This window comes from Myripristis murdjan, chromosome 4, assembly GCF_902150065.1.
Source record: "Myripristis murdjan chromosome 4, fMyrMur1.1, whole genome shotgun sequence".
In the NCBI taxonomy this organism is placed as follows: domain Eukaryota; kingdom Metazoa; phylum Chordata; class Actinopteri; order Holocentriformes; family Holocentridae; genus Myripristis; species Myripristis murdjan.
This window is the reverse complement of record NC_043983.1, coordinates 29,400,261-29,418,365: the sequence shown is the minus strand read 5'-3', so window position 1 is coordinate 29,418,365 and position 18,105 is coordinate 29,400,261. Positions and strand designations below refer to the sequence as shown.

Sequence of the window (18,105 nt, the reverse complement as noted above, 5' to 3'; positions counted from 1 at the left end):
TATGTACAAATGCTGTATGGGATTATTTTTTTTCCAGAGGACGGTCTCAATCTGGATGCGGATAATGTAGATGAAATGATCGATGGAATCATGGTTTGAATTACAAAATGACACGTAGATAAAGATTAAACTTCATAAAATTTACACGCACAAAGCTAGGAAGAGATAATTCAGTGTGAGATAATATTTCTTGCTTTTTTCCAAGTAAAGTAAGAGGTGAAAACAAGTTAAGTTACTGAATTTATAATACATTCATCATGCATGAGCTTCATAACAACAGCAGGGTATATTTGTTACACTTAAGAATGATAACGGTATAACAGTAAGATCTTTCTACTTATAGTTTTTTATGTGTATTTTACATTTTCTCTTGCACTATACTGAGCTTTGCCACAAACAAGTTAGTATTCGGGTATTTTAAATTGGTTCACAGAGGAGCTAATTTTACATTTAACATGTAAAATACATCTATTACAACATGGGTCATAAATACAAACAACACTAAAAGCAACATTTTTCATACAGATTCAGCCCTTTTGTCAGCTCTCATTACGTGTTCCTGCATTTCTTATAATATCTGGCACATGCTGTGCCGTAGCAGTGGAGCAATGTCAGTCCCTTTTTTTTTTTTCCTGCTTACGTGCCATTTTCATCTCAAAATATTTGTTTAATCACCTGATCTCTTATTTAGTCCTTATTTACTTAAGTTATTCAGTAACCTAGCTCACTAAACAGGTAGTGTTTACTATTCCCACTATGACTGACATTTGTTTCTCTTGGCTTATTGCTCAGAGAGGCTGAATAACATATTTATAGTAACAGCTGCAGTGAGTTACAGGGTATCAAAGGTTCATGTAGACACTTTAGGCTGAATAAGAGCGTCATCACAGTATGAATACAGGGTCATATTGGTGTAAAATGGGGTGCTTTTCAAAATTTAAAGCAAAATATCTCTAATAATTTCCAGTCATTGCATACAAAAGCACAGAAGCCACTGTTTTGCGTCATATGCCCTGTAGTTGTGACCACTTTGATTTTTATCTCTCTGAGAAATTTAATATTTTCATTTTTTCCCCTTTTGTATAGTAACCTCTTGACCACCAGCCGAAAAACTGCTGGGAATCTCTGGTCAAAAGAAAACAAAAATACGTTTCACCTGCTTGGCTACCAGCATCACCACCAGTCCGTCTGTTGTGTCTGCCAACACATCGTGAATCTGCTCGCTCCTCGTCAGCCTCTATTGGTCTCAGGCGTTTCCGCTGTAAGGGAATGTACTGTTCTCCGCACAGAGGCAGCAGAAACGTCAGCCTCATTAAAAAAAAAGAAAGAAAGAAAGAAAAAAAAAAAAACAGTTGCCCTGCATAATGCATTGAGATGGTTAATGGGAAAAGTAGTTTGCGTGTAGTTTGTATCATTATATTCCCATGCACTATACTGCAGACTGTACATTTAGCTGTGTTTTTTTTTTTTTTTTTTTTTTTTTGTGCACAGGCCAGGACATTTGTGAGCTTAATAATAAACTAGAGGCAGGTCTGAGTCAGAGGACACTGTCACACTTTGGGACAGAACAGTGTGTTTTATGTGCATAAGGCAGAGGAGACAGGACTTAACCATCTGATTAACTGACTAGGTCTAACATCATTTACTCTGGCATTTTTTTTTTTTTTTTTTTTTTTTTTTTTGCCAGATTATTTGATTACGCTGATGTTTGCGTCGCCTTTCAGAACAAGCTGTTCAAGGAGCTGACTAAATACTGTTAGCACTAATTGTCTGTTTATGTAGTTTGAGGGAAAAACCCACCGTAAAACACTATACAGAGCAGCAGCAGAGAGTGTACCTTGTATGTCTGGAGCCATTTCTTTTATTTTCTTTTTTGTCTTAGTGGTGTATTTTTCTTATTGCTGTGGATACCTGGCCACTCTCATGTGGACATATTTTAAGGGGAACGGGAAGAGAATGCACCAAACGAGTAAATTACTTCACTTCAAGTACGGGAATGCACTGAACGTCGGAGTTTGATGACACCCGGAGTGTCTTTGGGTGGATTTTTCCCTGAAGAACACTCAAATTTGACAAAGCTTTGTGTTTTTCCACACAAGAGCAGTTCCTTGGAAGCCTGAACGGAAAACACCTTTTGTTTTGGTTGCACACTCTCCTCTCCTTTCCTATCTGCTGGTCTTTCTTTTCCTCTCTCTCTCTCTCTCTCTCTCTCTCACACACACACACACACACACACTCACACACACACGCACATGCACACAGCCCGGTGTGATTGGTCAGCTCTCCGTCATTGTGGACACTAGAGATATAAAACCACTGTTGGGGGTGGAGACATCCACAGCGTCCTTACAAAGAAGACAGAAGAAGACTGCTATCAGACCTCAGCTGCTTGTGTTTTCCGTGAGCGTTCAAAATCAGTGTTAAGCATACTTGTCTGACTGACTCTGGATCTGTAGCAGTGCGCCATGTGTAAAGGATTAGCAACACTCCCTGCAACATGCTTGAAAAGGTAAGACTAATGCAACAGGTGGATCAAGATATTGGTCTCAAAATGAAACTGTGAGACACTGACAAGACAGTTGTGGTGAATCCCTTGTCTTTTGATATAGAGATTTCAAAGTAAAAGTAATAAAAGGTAAAAATGAATACATCTGTGAGCTTTTGTGAGCTTTATCTTTCCATTTAAAATGAAGTATTTCTAGCTATAAAGCTGAATATGGCAGGAGAAGAGTCATGCCAAGCTGGTGTGTTCAGAGCTGCTTTAAAACTGCGATCACGCTCAACATTAATGATAGAAATAAGATGAATTCCTCTGAATAATTGAATGCATTTCACTCACTATCCTCTCTGCCTCCCTGCAGCGCCAAAGACATCAAGCACAAAATCGGCTTCTTGCTCCAGAAGCCTGAGCCACAGGCAGCGGATCAGAAACAGACGAAGGAAAAGTCCGCCGCTGCTTCAAAAAAGTAAGAACAAGAGTCAGTCTGTCACTTTTTATTTGCTCATTTTGGTTTTGAAGAACTGCTTCATCTGCTTCAGATCACAAGACATCTCTCAGGTTATGGAGCATAACATCAAAATCATCACATGAAGTTACAACTTTCAAAATGCCGTATCAACATTTAACTCTGTTGAGTCACATGTACGAGTTTGTGCTTTCTATTGAGTCATTTTTCCCTTTTACAGATGAGCAGAATGAAATTGAAATGAAATGAAAGCGGTCTTTTTATATTTGGAGGATGATGGCAGTTTCCACTGACCTATGCTCCCTGTGCCCGCACTGATTTGTCCAACCCTTTGTTGTTAATCTGGCTATTTGGGCTCTCATTGAAAGACAAAAGGTATTATTCTGGTGTAATGACGGTCCTCAGGCGGCGTTCCCATGGGAGAGCTTTCATTGTTCTCCATGAGCACGTTAGCATCGACAACATCAAGCGTGACCTTTTCCTTCCAATAGCGTGCAACCCAGTGATGTGGATAATCAGTGACGGCAAATCATTTCACCTGGAATGGTTGTTTTAAAATGCAATTCATTCTCCTTTGCAACATAAAGACGGCCTGTATAGCGTGTATCACATTGCTCAAGGGTTCAAGTGGCATATAAATGTGAATCATGCTCTCTCTTGGATCATGTAGTGGGGATGGTTAATCAGTCTTATTATTATCATGATGCCGAGGGCGATGAAAGCCTGAACGAGGTGCCATTGTGGAGTTTATTGCTGTGTAGTTATCAGACGTGACGCATACTCATAACAATTACTGCCTGTATTGATCCATCGGCTGCTGTCACTGCATTGTAGGATGCATGTGGGATTTTCACCCCCCTGGATTTCCCAAGAAAGATTCAGACTCAGATATCGGGTTTTGAATCCATGCATGTGACACTGAATCTCTCCTTTTAGAGCAATGATTAAATTCTTTAGGGCGGGATGGCAGCTACCCAAAGAAAGCCGGTACCTCCCACCTATTCACTGGAGGAAGTAATACTAGAATGATTAGATTACGCCACACCCTCATCTATCCAACAATAGAGCCTATGTAATCCAAAGTTCCCCAGGGAAATTAGTCCTGAACATGTTTTAATGTAAAAATGAGATCAATCCCGACCAAAAATACCCTGAACACACTTTTTGAGAGGCCCTGTGAATCTGTGATATCCAACTATATCCATTCTGTAAACTGGAAACTTTGAATAAACATGGATCTAAGTTCTTCATGTAATTGACTAAACTGGTGCAAGCTCATTCTAAGGCTTTTTTTTTTTTTTTTTTGTCTTGTTTCAGGGTGGCCCCAGCAGCTGAAGTAGAGAAATGGAAGGAGTCCTTCAGTAACCTGATGAACAGCGAGGGTGAGTGTTAAAATGTGAGCCTGGTTTGGAAGAAACAGGCAACTCATTAAGAACACATTATTATTTACAGTGGCAGCCTGGCAAAAGGGAAAACCTCTCTCGTTGGGGGGGGGGTATCTGTCCAAAACCAAACCGCACACAGTCTCTTTTTTGATAGTGCTAAAGATAAACTACTAAGAGGATGTCTGACTCATGAGCTCTCTAGCAGGGCTTCTCTCGGGGTTTGATGGAGCAAAATAAAACTAAACAAAAACCAATCACTGTCAGTAAAAATGATGATTTCATGATCATGGGAATATTATGAAATTGGGAAACTGCGCAGAGGTCATTCTTGAATGATTACCATTACATTCAACGTGACAAGACTAAAGCATAACGTTAAAAGAATCCCTTTTTTTTGCGTCATAACTATTGCTACAGAATTAAATAATAGATAGATTCAGCTGTTCGTCATCAATAACATTTTGATGAAATTGTACCAGGCACTTGGACAGGCAGCCAGTCTAACTCTGTCATCAGGCTTTTCAGTTCAAACTGATTTGAAGAACATGGACAGAAACTAAGTTCACATCAGATACTGCACTTTTTTTTTTTTTTTTTTTTTTTTTTTTTAATGGAAGACATCATCTGCTGTTGTGATAGCGTCAATATGGCCCATGGATCAACCTTTACACTCTTGAGGATCTTATTTAGGACACAAATGTACAAGGAAACACATATGCAAAGTCAGAGCACACCAGCACACACACACACACACACACACACACACACACGCACATTAGGATGCATTCTCATGCTCCAGACGTGTGCTACGTGTCTGGAGGCACTACTTGATGGCTCTTAAGGGTCCGCTGCAGTGCGCAAAACAGTGTGTGTATAAGTGTGTGTGTGTGTGTGTGTGTGTGTGTGTATGTCACTGAGCCCCCTGAGCCTTGGTCACTCAGAGAGAGCACTGGCCTTGTGGGAACAAGCTGGGTCTTGACCTGCTCCATTCCACAGCCTCCTCCACTGACCCCCAACACTGTGATCCTTCCTCCTCTCTTCCCAAATGCATCTATTCATCCATGTCTTTATTTATTTATTTATTTTTTTAGCTTACAATATATGTGGCAGCTACTGGCGAAAATCCACCCACAGCATTTTGCAGCAGTAGTGCTACAGCAGTACATCAACAATTTAAAAAGTACTTTTTTCTGGCATTGGATTGATTATTTGGTTTGATTCCTGGTAAACAGATTACATGTCCTGTTTATCTCATTTAACAAGATTCCACTCAAACTTCTAGGTTTAGGAGCTTTATTTCCTGTGTACGCTACAAAAGTTAAGAGTTTTCTTCCTGTTGGGACCCACCATGGTTTAAACATCAGCATCAACAAACATCAACAAACATTTTTTAAAGTATTTGTCTCTACCTTTGTGTCTGCAAGGTGGTCGTACGGTCTTCACCAGCTTCCTGAGGTCAGAGTTCAGCGAGGAGAACATCGATTTCTGGGTCGCCTGCCAGGACTACAAGAAGACCTCATCGTCCAAGATGGCCGCCAGAGCCAAGCTGATCTACCAGCAATACGTTGAGGCCGACTCTCCGAATGAGGTAATGAACATTTCTGGTAGAACATGATTAGTATCTAAATGAGAAAATATAGTAAATTCAGAGTCAAAAACATTGGACTATTCTTAATACAGTAATGCAGCTGCTATCATCTTTCCACTCTCTATTTTAAATAAATGCTCAGAGTTGAATGTGACTTAAAAGCTTTGGAAAATCCAAACTTCACTGATTCCCAATTATGACAACCGATTGAATTTCCAAACTTAAGCTGGAGACATGGACTGAAGTGGTTTGTCTGTGGTTCTGCTTTATCTATCTTGAAATGACTTTTGACAGATTTGGATCTACTTTTTTCGTTCCTGGAAATTATAATACCTTGAAACATGAAAATGTCAACCAATGATATCATCTTTGGGAATTTCCCAGTTTGGGATCAATAAAGTATATCTATCTATCTATCTATCTTGGACTTTTGAACAATTCCCCCCACATGCCCTTTTGTCAAATAAAAGCGTCACTGCTCCACTAACAAAGGTGAGGCAGGGATTGGACGAAGTCAGCTGGCAGCAATCCAGTTTTTCTGCGTAACTTTCAGTTTTCTGTGCCGCAGCACTTTCAAACATCCCTCAAGTCCCGCCCCAACACTCATAAACGTGGAATTATGGCACGCAATTGCTGCTATTTGCCTTTAATACCTAACCACCTCATGTTACCCTGCTCTGTGTTATTACAGGTCAACTTGGATTCAGCGACCAGAGAAGAAACAAGGCAGAACCTGGAGAGCGCCGGCCCCGCTTGTTTCGACGAAGCTCAGAGAAAGATCTTCACCTTGATGGAGAAAGACTCCTACAGGCGTTTCCTCAAATCCAAACTGTTCCAGGATCTGTGCCAGACACACTCCGCCGCGGCCCAGCCAGAGAAAAAGGGGAAGAAAAATAGCTGTGCTGACAACAGGCAGGCTTTGACAGGTGGAGCTTAGATAGGCAGTGAGCAAAAAGAGACAGTAGAATGTGCCAAAGACTGAAAATGTGCAAGTCTGTGAGAAGGTAGACCCTGATAAGGATAGGACTGTGTCTATTTTATGTATTATTGAGGAAGCTAGAGCTGAGGGGGTTTAGAAAATTGAGTTATCTGAGATGTGACTCCGGTACAAAAGGGGCAAGTTCGTCATTTATCTCATAAAGTGAAAAAGAGTTTAAAACTTTCACACAGAGTTGCATCTCATACAGCTTCTTTCTCTGATCACGTAAGTTTCCAGTTGTCGACTCGAGGGCTTCAAGTGGCTACATGTTCAAATACCTGAATGAGCTTGTGACATAAGCCCTGTTCCACATCCACCACCATCAGCCGTCATTCACGTGTCAAAATGATTAACGCTGAAACCGTTTACATATTTAATATTTAAATGTTTGTCATGCACAGCACAAATGTACCTTGGTAACCCATTGTCAAAGTCATGACCAGGTGATGTTGATACTCACAACAGGACAGAAAACAACCCAGAGCTACCTCTATCTGACACACACACAAACACACACACACACACACACACACACACACACACACACACACACACACACACACACAGATATATATATACACACCTTCAGAAAACACGTGTGACAGTTTTCTTTTCTTGAGCTGTACTTCTGACACTGTTGAATTATGTCAGTGGAGTGGCATGCATGCTATGTATCATATGTGAACAATTACAGTACAGCCTATCTTGAATATTAAAGTAATTCATGATTTTGGGAGATGGTGAGGTGGTTTGCTTACCCATTTAACGATGCAAACTTGGGCACAAAAATCCTCCATGTGTTCTTGGTGGGGTTCCATTATGTCGATTGACAGAAGCCTCAGTGGCTTAAGGACATGTTGAGTGATAGTGGGACACCAGAATTATCTTAACACGACAAGACTGACCTTTTAGAAATAAAGGCTTTATTTTTTACCGTACACAGTCTTCCATCATCGCTTTAATTCACCTCCTGTGGAAAAAGAAAACAGCAAAAACAATTTTTCCATCACATTTTCCTACAGGGAACTACCAGACTGAGCCACATTTCATTTAAAAGTTCTTGCCATTTATATTTAGAGCCACAAGTTCTGATCAGGTTTTTAGATGGTGATCGTGGCCTACCAGCCCTCAACATTGTGCGCTCTAAAATGCAAACACTGGAGTAAACGATCTACTGGGGACACTTGGATCATTTTGATGTCTTGTATCTTAACAGCTGAGGTAACCAATGGGCCAATCTCCCAAAAATTTGGTGCGTTCCTTTAAGTTCATGATGGTAACAACTGGCCCTTATAGCCACTGTAGCCCACCTTCCACTGATATGCTGTACCCGCTGATGTTTTTCTTTCTTTATGTGTGAGTGAAAATGCTACGCATGCTTCATTGCAACAGTATTGATTTTTCTGTTGCATGCCATTGTAGGTGTCAAACTGTAAAGGTCAAACTGTGACCCTGCGTAACATTTGACTGATTACTTCTCAGTGTTTCCTGTCGTGTCCGATTGTGGTCTGTTGTGTATCCCTGTAATTTGCGCAGGGCTCTTGGACAAAGGAGCGTGGTCACTTTTATACCTTTTGGCAGCCAGGTGTAGGAGAACGTTTTATCGAAATGTCTACTCCGATTGAAATAGATATCTCTATATTTATTATATGATGTATTGCCATATATATTTACACCATGTTAGATAGCTATATTTGCCATGCCTGTAACCACTCCTAAATAAAACAACTTGTTGGAGTATGGGAGCTTTGTGTGTGCTTTGTTAAACTTTCAGAAAGAATGCACATCCAAAAAAAAGTGCACATTTTCCAATGGTGAGACATGAAAACAAGAAGCCCTGCTCGAGGTCTGTATATGAGACCAAAGTGGTTGCATGGCCTGTCTGAGCAGATGAGTGAATAAGCAACGTTGCCATGTTTGGATGCCGGTGTTGCTGGTAATGGGGCTAAATGCTAAATGTGTAGCAGGGTGGAATATATTCACGGCACAGTAAATTCTTTCCAGAACAATCGAATTATACGAATGCCGTGCTTGTCTCACTTTGCAGTGAACATATGATGTAAGAGAGAGAGACTGGATCAGCTTTACAAGAGCACATGCTTTTGGTGAGGCGTTCTTGCGATCAAAACCCGAATTCTCTCAATCTGCTTGGGCTTGTGGCCTCCTGCACAATTTTAGGCTGCTGCAGCTCCACAGCAAGTTGCATGTATAGTAAATATGTTCTTTAAACTAAATGCAGGCTAGGCCACTGATGAATGATGGGAAGCAATGGCTCTCTTCACATTACAAATAATACTACAGTAAATGTGTGTGTTGGCACCATGCATATATGATGATTTAAACACTATTTATCTACTGTATTACTATAGTTTGTCTACCATCCTCTACTGAAAGAGAAGGCATGGTTGGTGATTCACTGCTGTGGTACTGACTAAACAATGTTTCCCTCAGAATATTTTCTTATAGCCCATACATAATCTGGGGAGCCTATTTTCAACAGCAGCGCTGCTAAAGAAATATTACACAAATACAAGAAGTGGCATCGTATTTGTGTACTCCCTTCTCTCTGTCTGCAACCACAGTTTGCTTGCCACTTTGACCATGAAGGGGCAACATTTAGGCAACATTTTATTTTGTCAAAACTGAAAAATGTATCGTATTATGGTGTTTTTTTTTTTTTTTTTTTTTTTTTTTTTTTAAGAAATTGCAATTACTCAACAAATGTCCTGGCACTCTTCTTGAAGAATGCCACTGAAACATATTGGTGAACAAAATAATACGTGCATTTCTTGTTGTTTCTCTGTAGTTCTTATATTTTTAGATGATGTGGTGGAGTTTTCAATGCTCGTTGGCACATGGGGGTGAGGTGTCATGGGAACTTTGGTGGAACCGGGTACAGTCTCACCAAATGTCTCAATAACATAAGTAACTGACGGTAAAAGGAATAAAGATATTTAGAATATAATTTTTGGTCTCACAGTGGGAAAGCAAAACAAAAAGCACTTAAGCTACTCAGGCCTGGGTTCTGTGGAAATTTTCATACCCAGACATGTTTGTTTGGATCTACTCCCGTGAAGACCACGTTATTTACCGTAGCTGTGTTCATCATGGCACGTCTGACTCCATGCCTATTTAAGGGCAAAGCATTGTGAATGCTTGGCTCTTGTGAAGGTCACTTTTATGCTTCCAAAGAATTTGGTGCGAATAAACTTAAATCGCATCTCGTACACATCTAACTTTAATACACAGAAGTGCAAAGGTGTTTAAATATTTAGACTGCTGGCGCGCTCCTCCGCTTAGTGAAGTTAGAGAAGCAGACAAACAGGAGCCTGGATAGATATTTAGAGGCAGACTTAATAAACTCAGACGGGAGTCTTGGGTTAATTACACGTCAACATCCTTCCTCACACAAATGTACATCAAAGTGGATTATTTCTTCAGAGGATTTTCCATGCAGACCTAAAATGGGTTAGATAATGCTATTTATGTTTTGAGGACAGCATTACTCTACCACAGAGGCATTCAGCAGTTCAACCGTTTTCGCTCAGCAGCTCTCAGCAATCAACCCAGCATAATCTAAAAAATGATGCAGGTATGAAAACATAATAAGTACACACATATGTCCGCATAGGCATAGACATTTGTTATTAATTTAATATGCTTCTTTTTTAAACCATCCATTTTTGAGTTCTGCAACCACAATGAAGGGTTCACATAAAATCAATAAATCCATTTGGAGCTGATCTGCTTGACTGTAAACAAACAAACAAACAAACAAAAAGCCATATGTGCAGTATTGGCCCCTTTTCATTGCAGTGTTAGTTTTAGTAATAATGCTATTTTATTTTTATTTTCATCAGCCATTTTTCTGACCTTTTTTCCCCCAGAACATCACTGCACAGAGCAAAAGCTGCCGTGTGCTAATTTTAGGAGATTCATAAAGTGATAGAAACCTGAGAATGGTGTTACTGACTGCAGTGGCCCAGGTGACAGACGGAAATTAATACAAAATTGAAGTGCTGCATATTTAACTGGCTGACCAAGCTCACCCATATGGAACCACACCTGATTGCAACCTAGATATGTGAGATTGTGACTCTGCATGTTGAGAAAACTGACACAAGGGGAAATTTGTCGACCTTCAAGGATAGTACTGAGACACAGCAGCAGATACTTTGTTTGCAAGTGAAACTTTTTCGAACCTGGAAAAACATATTCTCTCTTCTTTTCAATGCATTTAAACCAAATCAGTGCTGCACCACCTGCTCCTGCCAGCGTGATGCCTCTATTGTACTCCAAAAATTCAAACTCAGAAAAACAACTTGTGCACACCTGAGCCGTCTTTACTGTGTGCAGAAGCAAAAACAGACAAAGACAAATTTTGTAATATTTCAGTTAGGAACCTTTGTCAGGTACAGTATGTACAAAATTTCTTGTGTACAAGCTATTAAAACTTTAGAACATTGGTTATATGACAATACAAGCAAACTCAAAAAAGCATTAAAATGAAGTTACATGACTTTTAATCAGTTTTCAGGCCAATCTATCCCATATTGAACCATGCCAAATCCTTCTCCCTTTTATGTAAGAAATGTTTTTTTCCCCCACCACATCAGTGTCAGTGAGTGTAACCTTATAGCATCACGAAAATATCACAAAAAGGAATTAAATTTTAATTAAACTTTGATTAAGTATAAAATAATATTTATACATAGTTTATTGTCAGATGAACTGCACGTTAATGTCTTAACCCTGTACATGTACTTGTACTGCACATGTACTAAGGCTGAAAAATACCTTTCTGCATGCCAATAACAAATAATCTGCGGGTATTATTATCATTATTGTTACTGGCAACACAGCATCCATCATCTGCCATCTACTGTCATTCTCCACACAGCTTTCCTCACCGATAGAAAAGACGGTTGTTAACGCACAATTACAAGTAGGACAATTCCTCTCCAGAGGGCCGCCTGTGTGTCCCTAACCTGTCCGTCAAACCCACGCAATCCTGTCAATCTAATGTACAAAACACTGACAGGGATTATGTGTTGACTTTGCCGTTGTGGTTTCAGTGGATGTAAACAGATGTGAGAGCATGCTGTTGGATCATTATGCGAGTGAGGCAAAGGAAAATGAAAACTCAAGGCCGGGCGAGCTCAAATGACCAAAATTCGGAAGCTGGAAATAGAGTGTGGGTGGCAGAGGGATGGGAACATCCGTCTGAGGAACATAAGAACCTCAGGTAGAAAAAGTAAGTCAAACTATTTGTGGATGGATGAGTTATCCTAAATCAAGCTGTTGTTTCTGCAGAGTAAAGGCCTGCTCAGACATCTTAGGTAGTCATTCAAAATCGGTAACAGCTGTATTTTCTGAGTAAATTTGGCAACTCTTGTTCTCGGTGAAACATACCTCTACTAACAACTGAAATATATCTTTACAAAATGGCATACCATTCATTTAAAGAGTGACCTTCTCTAAGAAAATGACTACTTGCGTGTGATCAAATCTCACCACTGCTGCTCTTACAGAACAATATTGCCTTATGTGATGTACTGAGTTGATTAAGTATGACGCAATGGAGGTAACAATCAGGTAACAATATGATATTATTATTATTAGGAACAGCTCTATGAAAGCTTGACTCATGTGGTGCACTGCAGGGAGAGCATTCGAACCTAGGACAGAGATTCAGCTCTATAACAAAACATTATGCAGACTGGTGTTTTTTGTGCATAAGTCCTTGTTGTTTCCTAAAACATCAGGAGTCTGCCAGGTAGCTGCTTAAAACCTGGTGTGAAGCCCATCTCTAACCAAATAATGTTAATGTTACCCTTATGCAAGCTTGAAAAATATGATCCCATATATCACATATGATTTAGTTAGCCATGGACAAATTACTTATAATTCCAGCACTTGGAAGGATTTGAGGCGCTTGCTCTCTGCTGCTTTAGGGAACTGTTTTGTATTGCACTCTTAAAAGCGCCCATCCAGTGATTTCATGGCCTGTTTGAAATCACTGGGAGGAGTGTTATACCTGTTGCATTGGTGATGGCCGTTTTCACTGAGTCTGTTGTTGGTGGAGATAATTATACATCACTGACCTATTTAAGGAATACTTCTGAAATGGGGGAACCTTTATTTTTTTTAATTCAAACATTAGCCATAGTGACTGTACTGGTGGTGATGACCTGGTAGATCCCAGCTGAAGGAGGGACATTAAAGCTCTTGTGGGCAAAGGAGACACTACAGAGACAACCTCAATAACAGCCTGAGGATATTCTATATCATTTTCAACTCAAAGACGTTGCCTTAAACAGAAATCCATTCAAACTGCATTGCATGAACAGGACATCAGCTGCAGAGAAAGCATGGCAGCTTCATAAGAGAAAACCAGGAAGGCCCAGAAAATCAATTAAAATAATATTGATGGGTCTGCTATCTGCAGACATACAGTATTTGACTTGAGTGACTCCTGATGATGATGACAGTGACCTTGTTTCCATGCCAATAGCAGAATTTAATTTGGTCAATTGGGCTGAATCTTCTGTGCATTAATGATTTTTTTTTGTTGCTGTTGTTGTTTTTTAAAGTTAACCTTTATTGATTCCTAGAGGAAAATTCTTCCTCTGCATTTGACCCATTCAAACTATCAGTATCAGCAGGCAGCCAATATACAGTGGACTAACTCCAGGTCTATGCCAGCGTCTTGGTCAAGAGCACTGATGGAACTAACCAAACATACATGTTTTGATGGATTAAATCCACGAAAACACAGGAAGAACACGCAAACTCCACAGTGAAAAGCCCGGACCAGGATTTGAACCCAGGACCTTCTTGCTGTGAGGCGACAGTGCTACCCACTGTGGCACCGTGCAGTTAGTATGAGATTATCCTCAGTGTTGCAGCTGCATTTTTGTAATTTAGGTTCTTTAGCCAGTTGTAATTTTGCATTGAAGCCTTACCTCGTGCAGCTTTTTGAGTTCAGTGCAGGCAGAAATTTTTCAGGGTCTGGTCAGGCTCAAATTTTCGGGCCTGAGTGCAGCCTGATGCGTTGTTAACATGCTTATCACTGTCTGCTCTGTCCTGTTCTGTCCTGTTTTTCTATCACCAAGCACCAGTGAGGCCCGCTCATTAAGACCTGAGAGGACGATCTGCTGGACTAATGTGATCACGCATGCAACTCGGCACGTAGATACAAACACGCACACCCCCCTGAGGCTGGATATCTGGATCTCTGGCTTATTGTCTACACAGTGAAAGAAAGAGACCCTGCAGGGATAAAGTGGCTCATTTATCTAGTGTCTCTGTGTTTTTGCCATGCGACTATATTTATGGCCAAGCTGGTGTTAACATCTGAACAAGGCTTGTGTAGCAGAGTCGTGACAGCCTCATGACATGTTTGACATTTGTGTGAGTGAACAGTGATAATGCCTTCATTAAGTATTCAAGGCCCATTTGTGCAACAATGAACCACAAGTGCAAAGTGGATTTCAAGTGAAGTTCATGAGAACAATGAAGTACGCTGAACCTGTTGATGAGATGTTTGTGGCCAGTTGTTAAAGATGTCATGCATAAAAATACTCTTTAATAAGCATCATTGGCTTATCGTTGGCTCTTCAAGTGCAAATTGCACATTTCTGCATGGCCTGAATGCACCATATACTTCTCTTTCCTTTTAAGTTCATCTATCAACAGTAAAAAAAAAAAAAAAAAAAGGACCAGCGGAAGAAAATATGGAGGAAAAAACATGCTGCCCAGAATTAGATGCAAAATGGGATATTTTGCATGTTCAAATATGCAAATGAACACAACACAGAGCCTGAGTGTTGTTGATTTATATCAGTTACACCACTGTTACTGTCACGGCTGCCGCGATTTTGATCTTTGAGAGTAGCCAAGCTGATCTGGCCACTCACCAGCACACACATAGCCAGGCTGATGCCAGCTTTGTGGGGCAGCGAATCTTCTGTTAGAAGGCTAACACACACCAATTTTAAGCTGTTGAAGGCCCGGACTTGTTCACTCTGTCTGGAATAATGTAATGATAGAAAACGAACTGCACTTATGGACCTAATGACTGGATTTTACATTTGTCCCAAACAAACAAAAACCCTAATAGGTTAGTGATGCAATGACACAAACAGTTAATTCAGAACCTGCCTTGTAGCTGAGTTGGCCATTTCACCACATTTTTACCAAAGCTCAGAGACAAACTAATCAAAATAATCCAGCACAAGCCTTGTGAGAGTTTGATCCACTGTTTCCGGCATTAAACACACTTTTTTTTCTCACTTTTATTATTTTCAACTCGTGGCTGGCAGCTAACACCGGCTCAGCGGAACTGTACGCTATTCCATGTGCGTGTGGTTTGTTTGTTTGCAGTTTGTACTGATAATGTCACCTACTGGCCAAAGTCGCATACTGTGCCTTTTTCAATAATGTGGAGTCAGTCAGTCTCTCAGTCTGTGACGAGATCTAGAGCTGGCATGGTTATGTGGCATGGCTAAAATGATTGCACCAAGGTTATATTAGGATATGAATTCTGTTAAATTCCAAGTCACTTTCTTTTTTTGTTATTCAAGAAACTGACACTCTACGTTAACCTGCCCAATAGTGTTATTTGTATAAGCTGAGAGGTTGTTGTGTGTGTGTAATTCTTTGTATTTAAACATGAATCAATTCGGACATTTTTGAATATGTACAACCCGAACAGAAGGAGCAAGCTTGGCAGTAAATACATTCTTACCATCTCAACTCTTTCTGCTAAAATGTCAGGATGACATCTTATTACCTCAACCTTGTTTTTTTTTTTTTTTTTTCCTTTTTCCTTAGTTTTCCATGAATGGTTATTAAACATGGATGTAAGAATAATGCCAAGATATACAGTATAAACCCTTATTTGGAGCAGTGAAAACAGACCTCTCCTTTCAAATGTGCTGCCATTCCCTTGACAACATACATAAAATCTCAGACTTGGACACGTTTCGTTATGTAACCTGATATTTCCCCACACATTCCTTTCAGTGCTTTATCGAGTGTAGGGGAGAACAGACCTGCTTGCTCATAGATTACATGTCATTATATTGTTGGCAAAACATAGAGCTGTTATATCTTTTTCCATCTGTAATCCAGTTAATAGTTTGTTTTTTATGGCTCTGACATGCAGTTGAATACACTGACTCTTCAAGCAGATCAATTCCATACAACGTGCGTTAATCCGGACATGCAACATTGGATCTGTACATGTAACTTTTATTTAATCAAGAGGAAAGTTGAATGGAAGCCAGTGTTTGGCGAGGAAAACACATAATTACGTCACTGTATCAAATGTGCATCAAGACTGATCAACATATATGGTTATAGTCTTTTTTTTTGGCAGAAGAAATCATGTTTAATGTTTTAATTTCACTGGTTCCCTGTCAAGTCCAGTCAAGTTTAATTAAACTTTGTAATAGTTTTTTTTCTTTTTTCAACATATTGCTCAACCATGTTTGGAAATTGCGCTGTTGACTTATATCTTTCAGAGAGTTTATCAAATGTTTAATGAAACTCTCCCGAGAGTTTTTATGTTGCTTATTTTTCACGTTTTTATAGTAACAATAATTATTTCTGTCACCTTATCTTCAAATCTCTTTGTTTAGCCAAAAGAGAGATTTTTTTTTAAGACTGGATGAAACTGCATTTTTTTTCCTGACTGCTCTTGCTCCCTCCCAAATGCTCGACAGTAATGCTTTTCTGTTGTCATTTACTTTTAGATAATCTTTCATATTAAATGTCGGTATAAGCTGATCACAATTACAGTAGCCTAATGATATTTTATATACAAAGAGTATGCTGTCAAAAACAAACGTAATGCACATACTCTTTGCAATTTGTAAGGCACATATTTGTATATTTACCATTTTTCTTTTTTCTTGCTACTTCTCCTAATTTAATTTTGTGAATTTGAGCAACTGCAACTGACCCAATTTCCACTCAGGGATCAATAAAGTATTTCTGATTCTGATTCTGATTCTGATTCAGGTGGCAATCTGTCTAATTTCCCATCCTGCACAGCAGTTATTGGGTTTTCAAAGGGATTTTAGTATAATTTCCCAATATATTGTTCCATCTATGTTTTATCAAGTGAAATCTCAAGTATTATATATATGTAAATTCACTTTGCAAGCCTTTATAAAGACTGTGGTACCCAAGGGTGCATCTATTACTGTGACAGTGCTGGATTTGGATGTAGAGTTTTGGGAAGCAGCAAGAATTGCTGACTGCATGACAAAAATGTTGCGTTATGTTCTCTTCACATGAGAATAGATGCCCCCCCACCCCCTGAAAGCACATAAAAAGCCCTTAAGCCATGTGAACCCGTCGCCACTGTGGTATCAAACTCTCGCAGAACTTTCCAGTCTTTAAAGCCGAGCCAAGTGAGCAATCAGTTTCCCCCTGCGCTCACCAAGCCGGCACAGCACTCATCCCCTCAGTCTTCCAGTGATGCTTGAGTAAATATAAACAGCACTGTATGGCTTTATGGTTTCAATCCATTAGACTAATTTTACACACTGGGGAGTACATATCGTCTGCCCCCCCTCCCCACAAAGTTTCTTAACTGCAGAGAGGAAAGTGAGCTGCACAAGACGTCTCCCTCATCCCTTCATCCCAAAATAAGACGCCCATATGAAACCGCAGGGTCTTATCAAACCAGCAACAGCCTGTGTGGTTTGTTATCTCCAGACCAGTCACTGTGTGTGCTTTAGCAGACATATTTGGAAACAGGTCTACTTGTTCTTAGAGGGCTAATAGTGATTGCTGGCTGAGTAGAAGAAATTAATCAGTCTCTTAAAACCTCTTATCGAGCAATCCTGTCAGCCCTAAGAATGGCAGATGTTTTTCTTCCTCTGGCACAGCTGGAGGAGTGGAGGTCATGTCTCAGGTGAAATCTTTAAAAAAAACACACACACACTCCCTCTCAGCATTTGCCAGTGGTAATAAATATAATGTGACATATAAGTGTAATCATACTCTACATTTATCTTTTAATATTTGTATCTTGTTCACTGTGAGGTTTCTCTATAGGATGTTAGTGCACATTTTCTGTGTGCTTTTTCTTGATTTGGAGACTAAACAATCCTTACATCAGTGTGTTTTAAGAGATTGAAATATAATAAATGACATTCACACAAGCCTATAGTG

General features: G+C 39.8%; 1 protein-coding gene across 1 annotated transcript; it reads left to right on the top strand.

The window, feature by feature from the left end:
- Positions 1-2,364: 2,364 nt before the first annotated feature.
- rgs4 (regulator of G protein signaling 4) lies at positions 2,365-8,624 on the top strand. Its single transcript, XM_030049643.1, has 5 exons — positions 2,365-2,509; positions 2,862-2,966; positions 4,284-4,348; positions 5,776-5,939; positions 6,631-8,624. Exons 1-5 carry the CDS (start codon positions 2,466-2,468, stop codon positions 6,874-6,876), a joined length of 624 nt encoding a protein of 207 aa, XP_029905503.1. The 5' UTR covers positions 2,365-2,465; the 3' UTR covers positions 6,877-8,624.
- Positions 8,625-18,105: the final 9,481 nt, after the last annotated feature.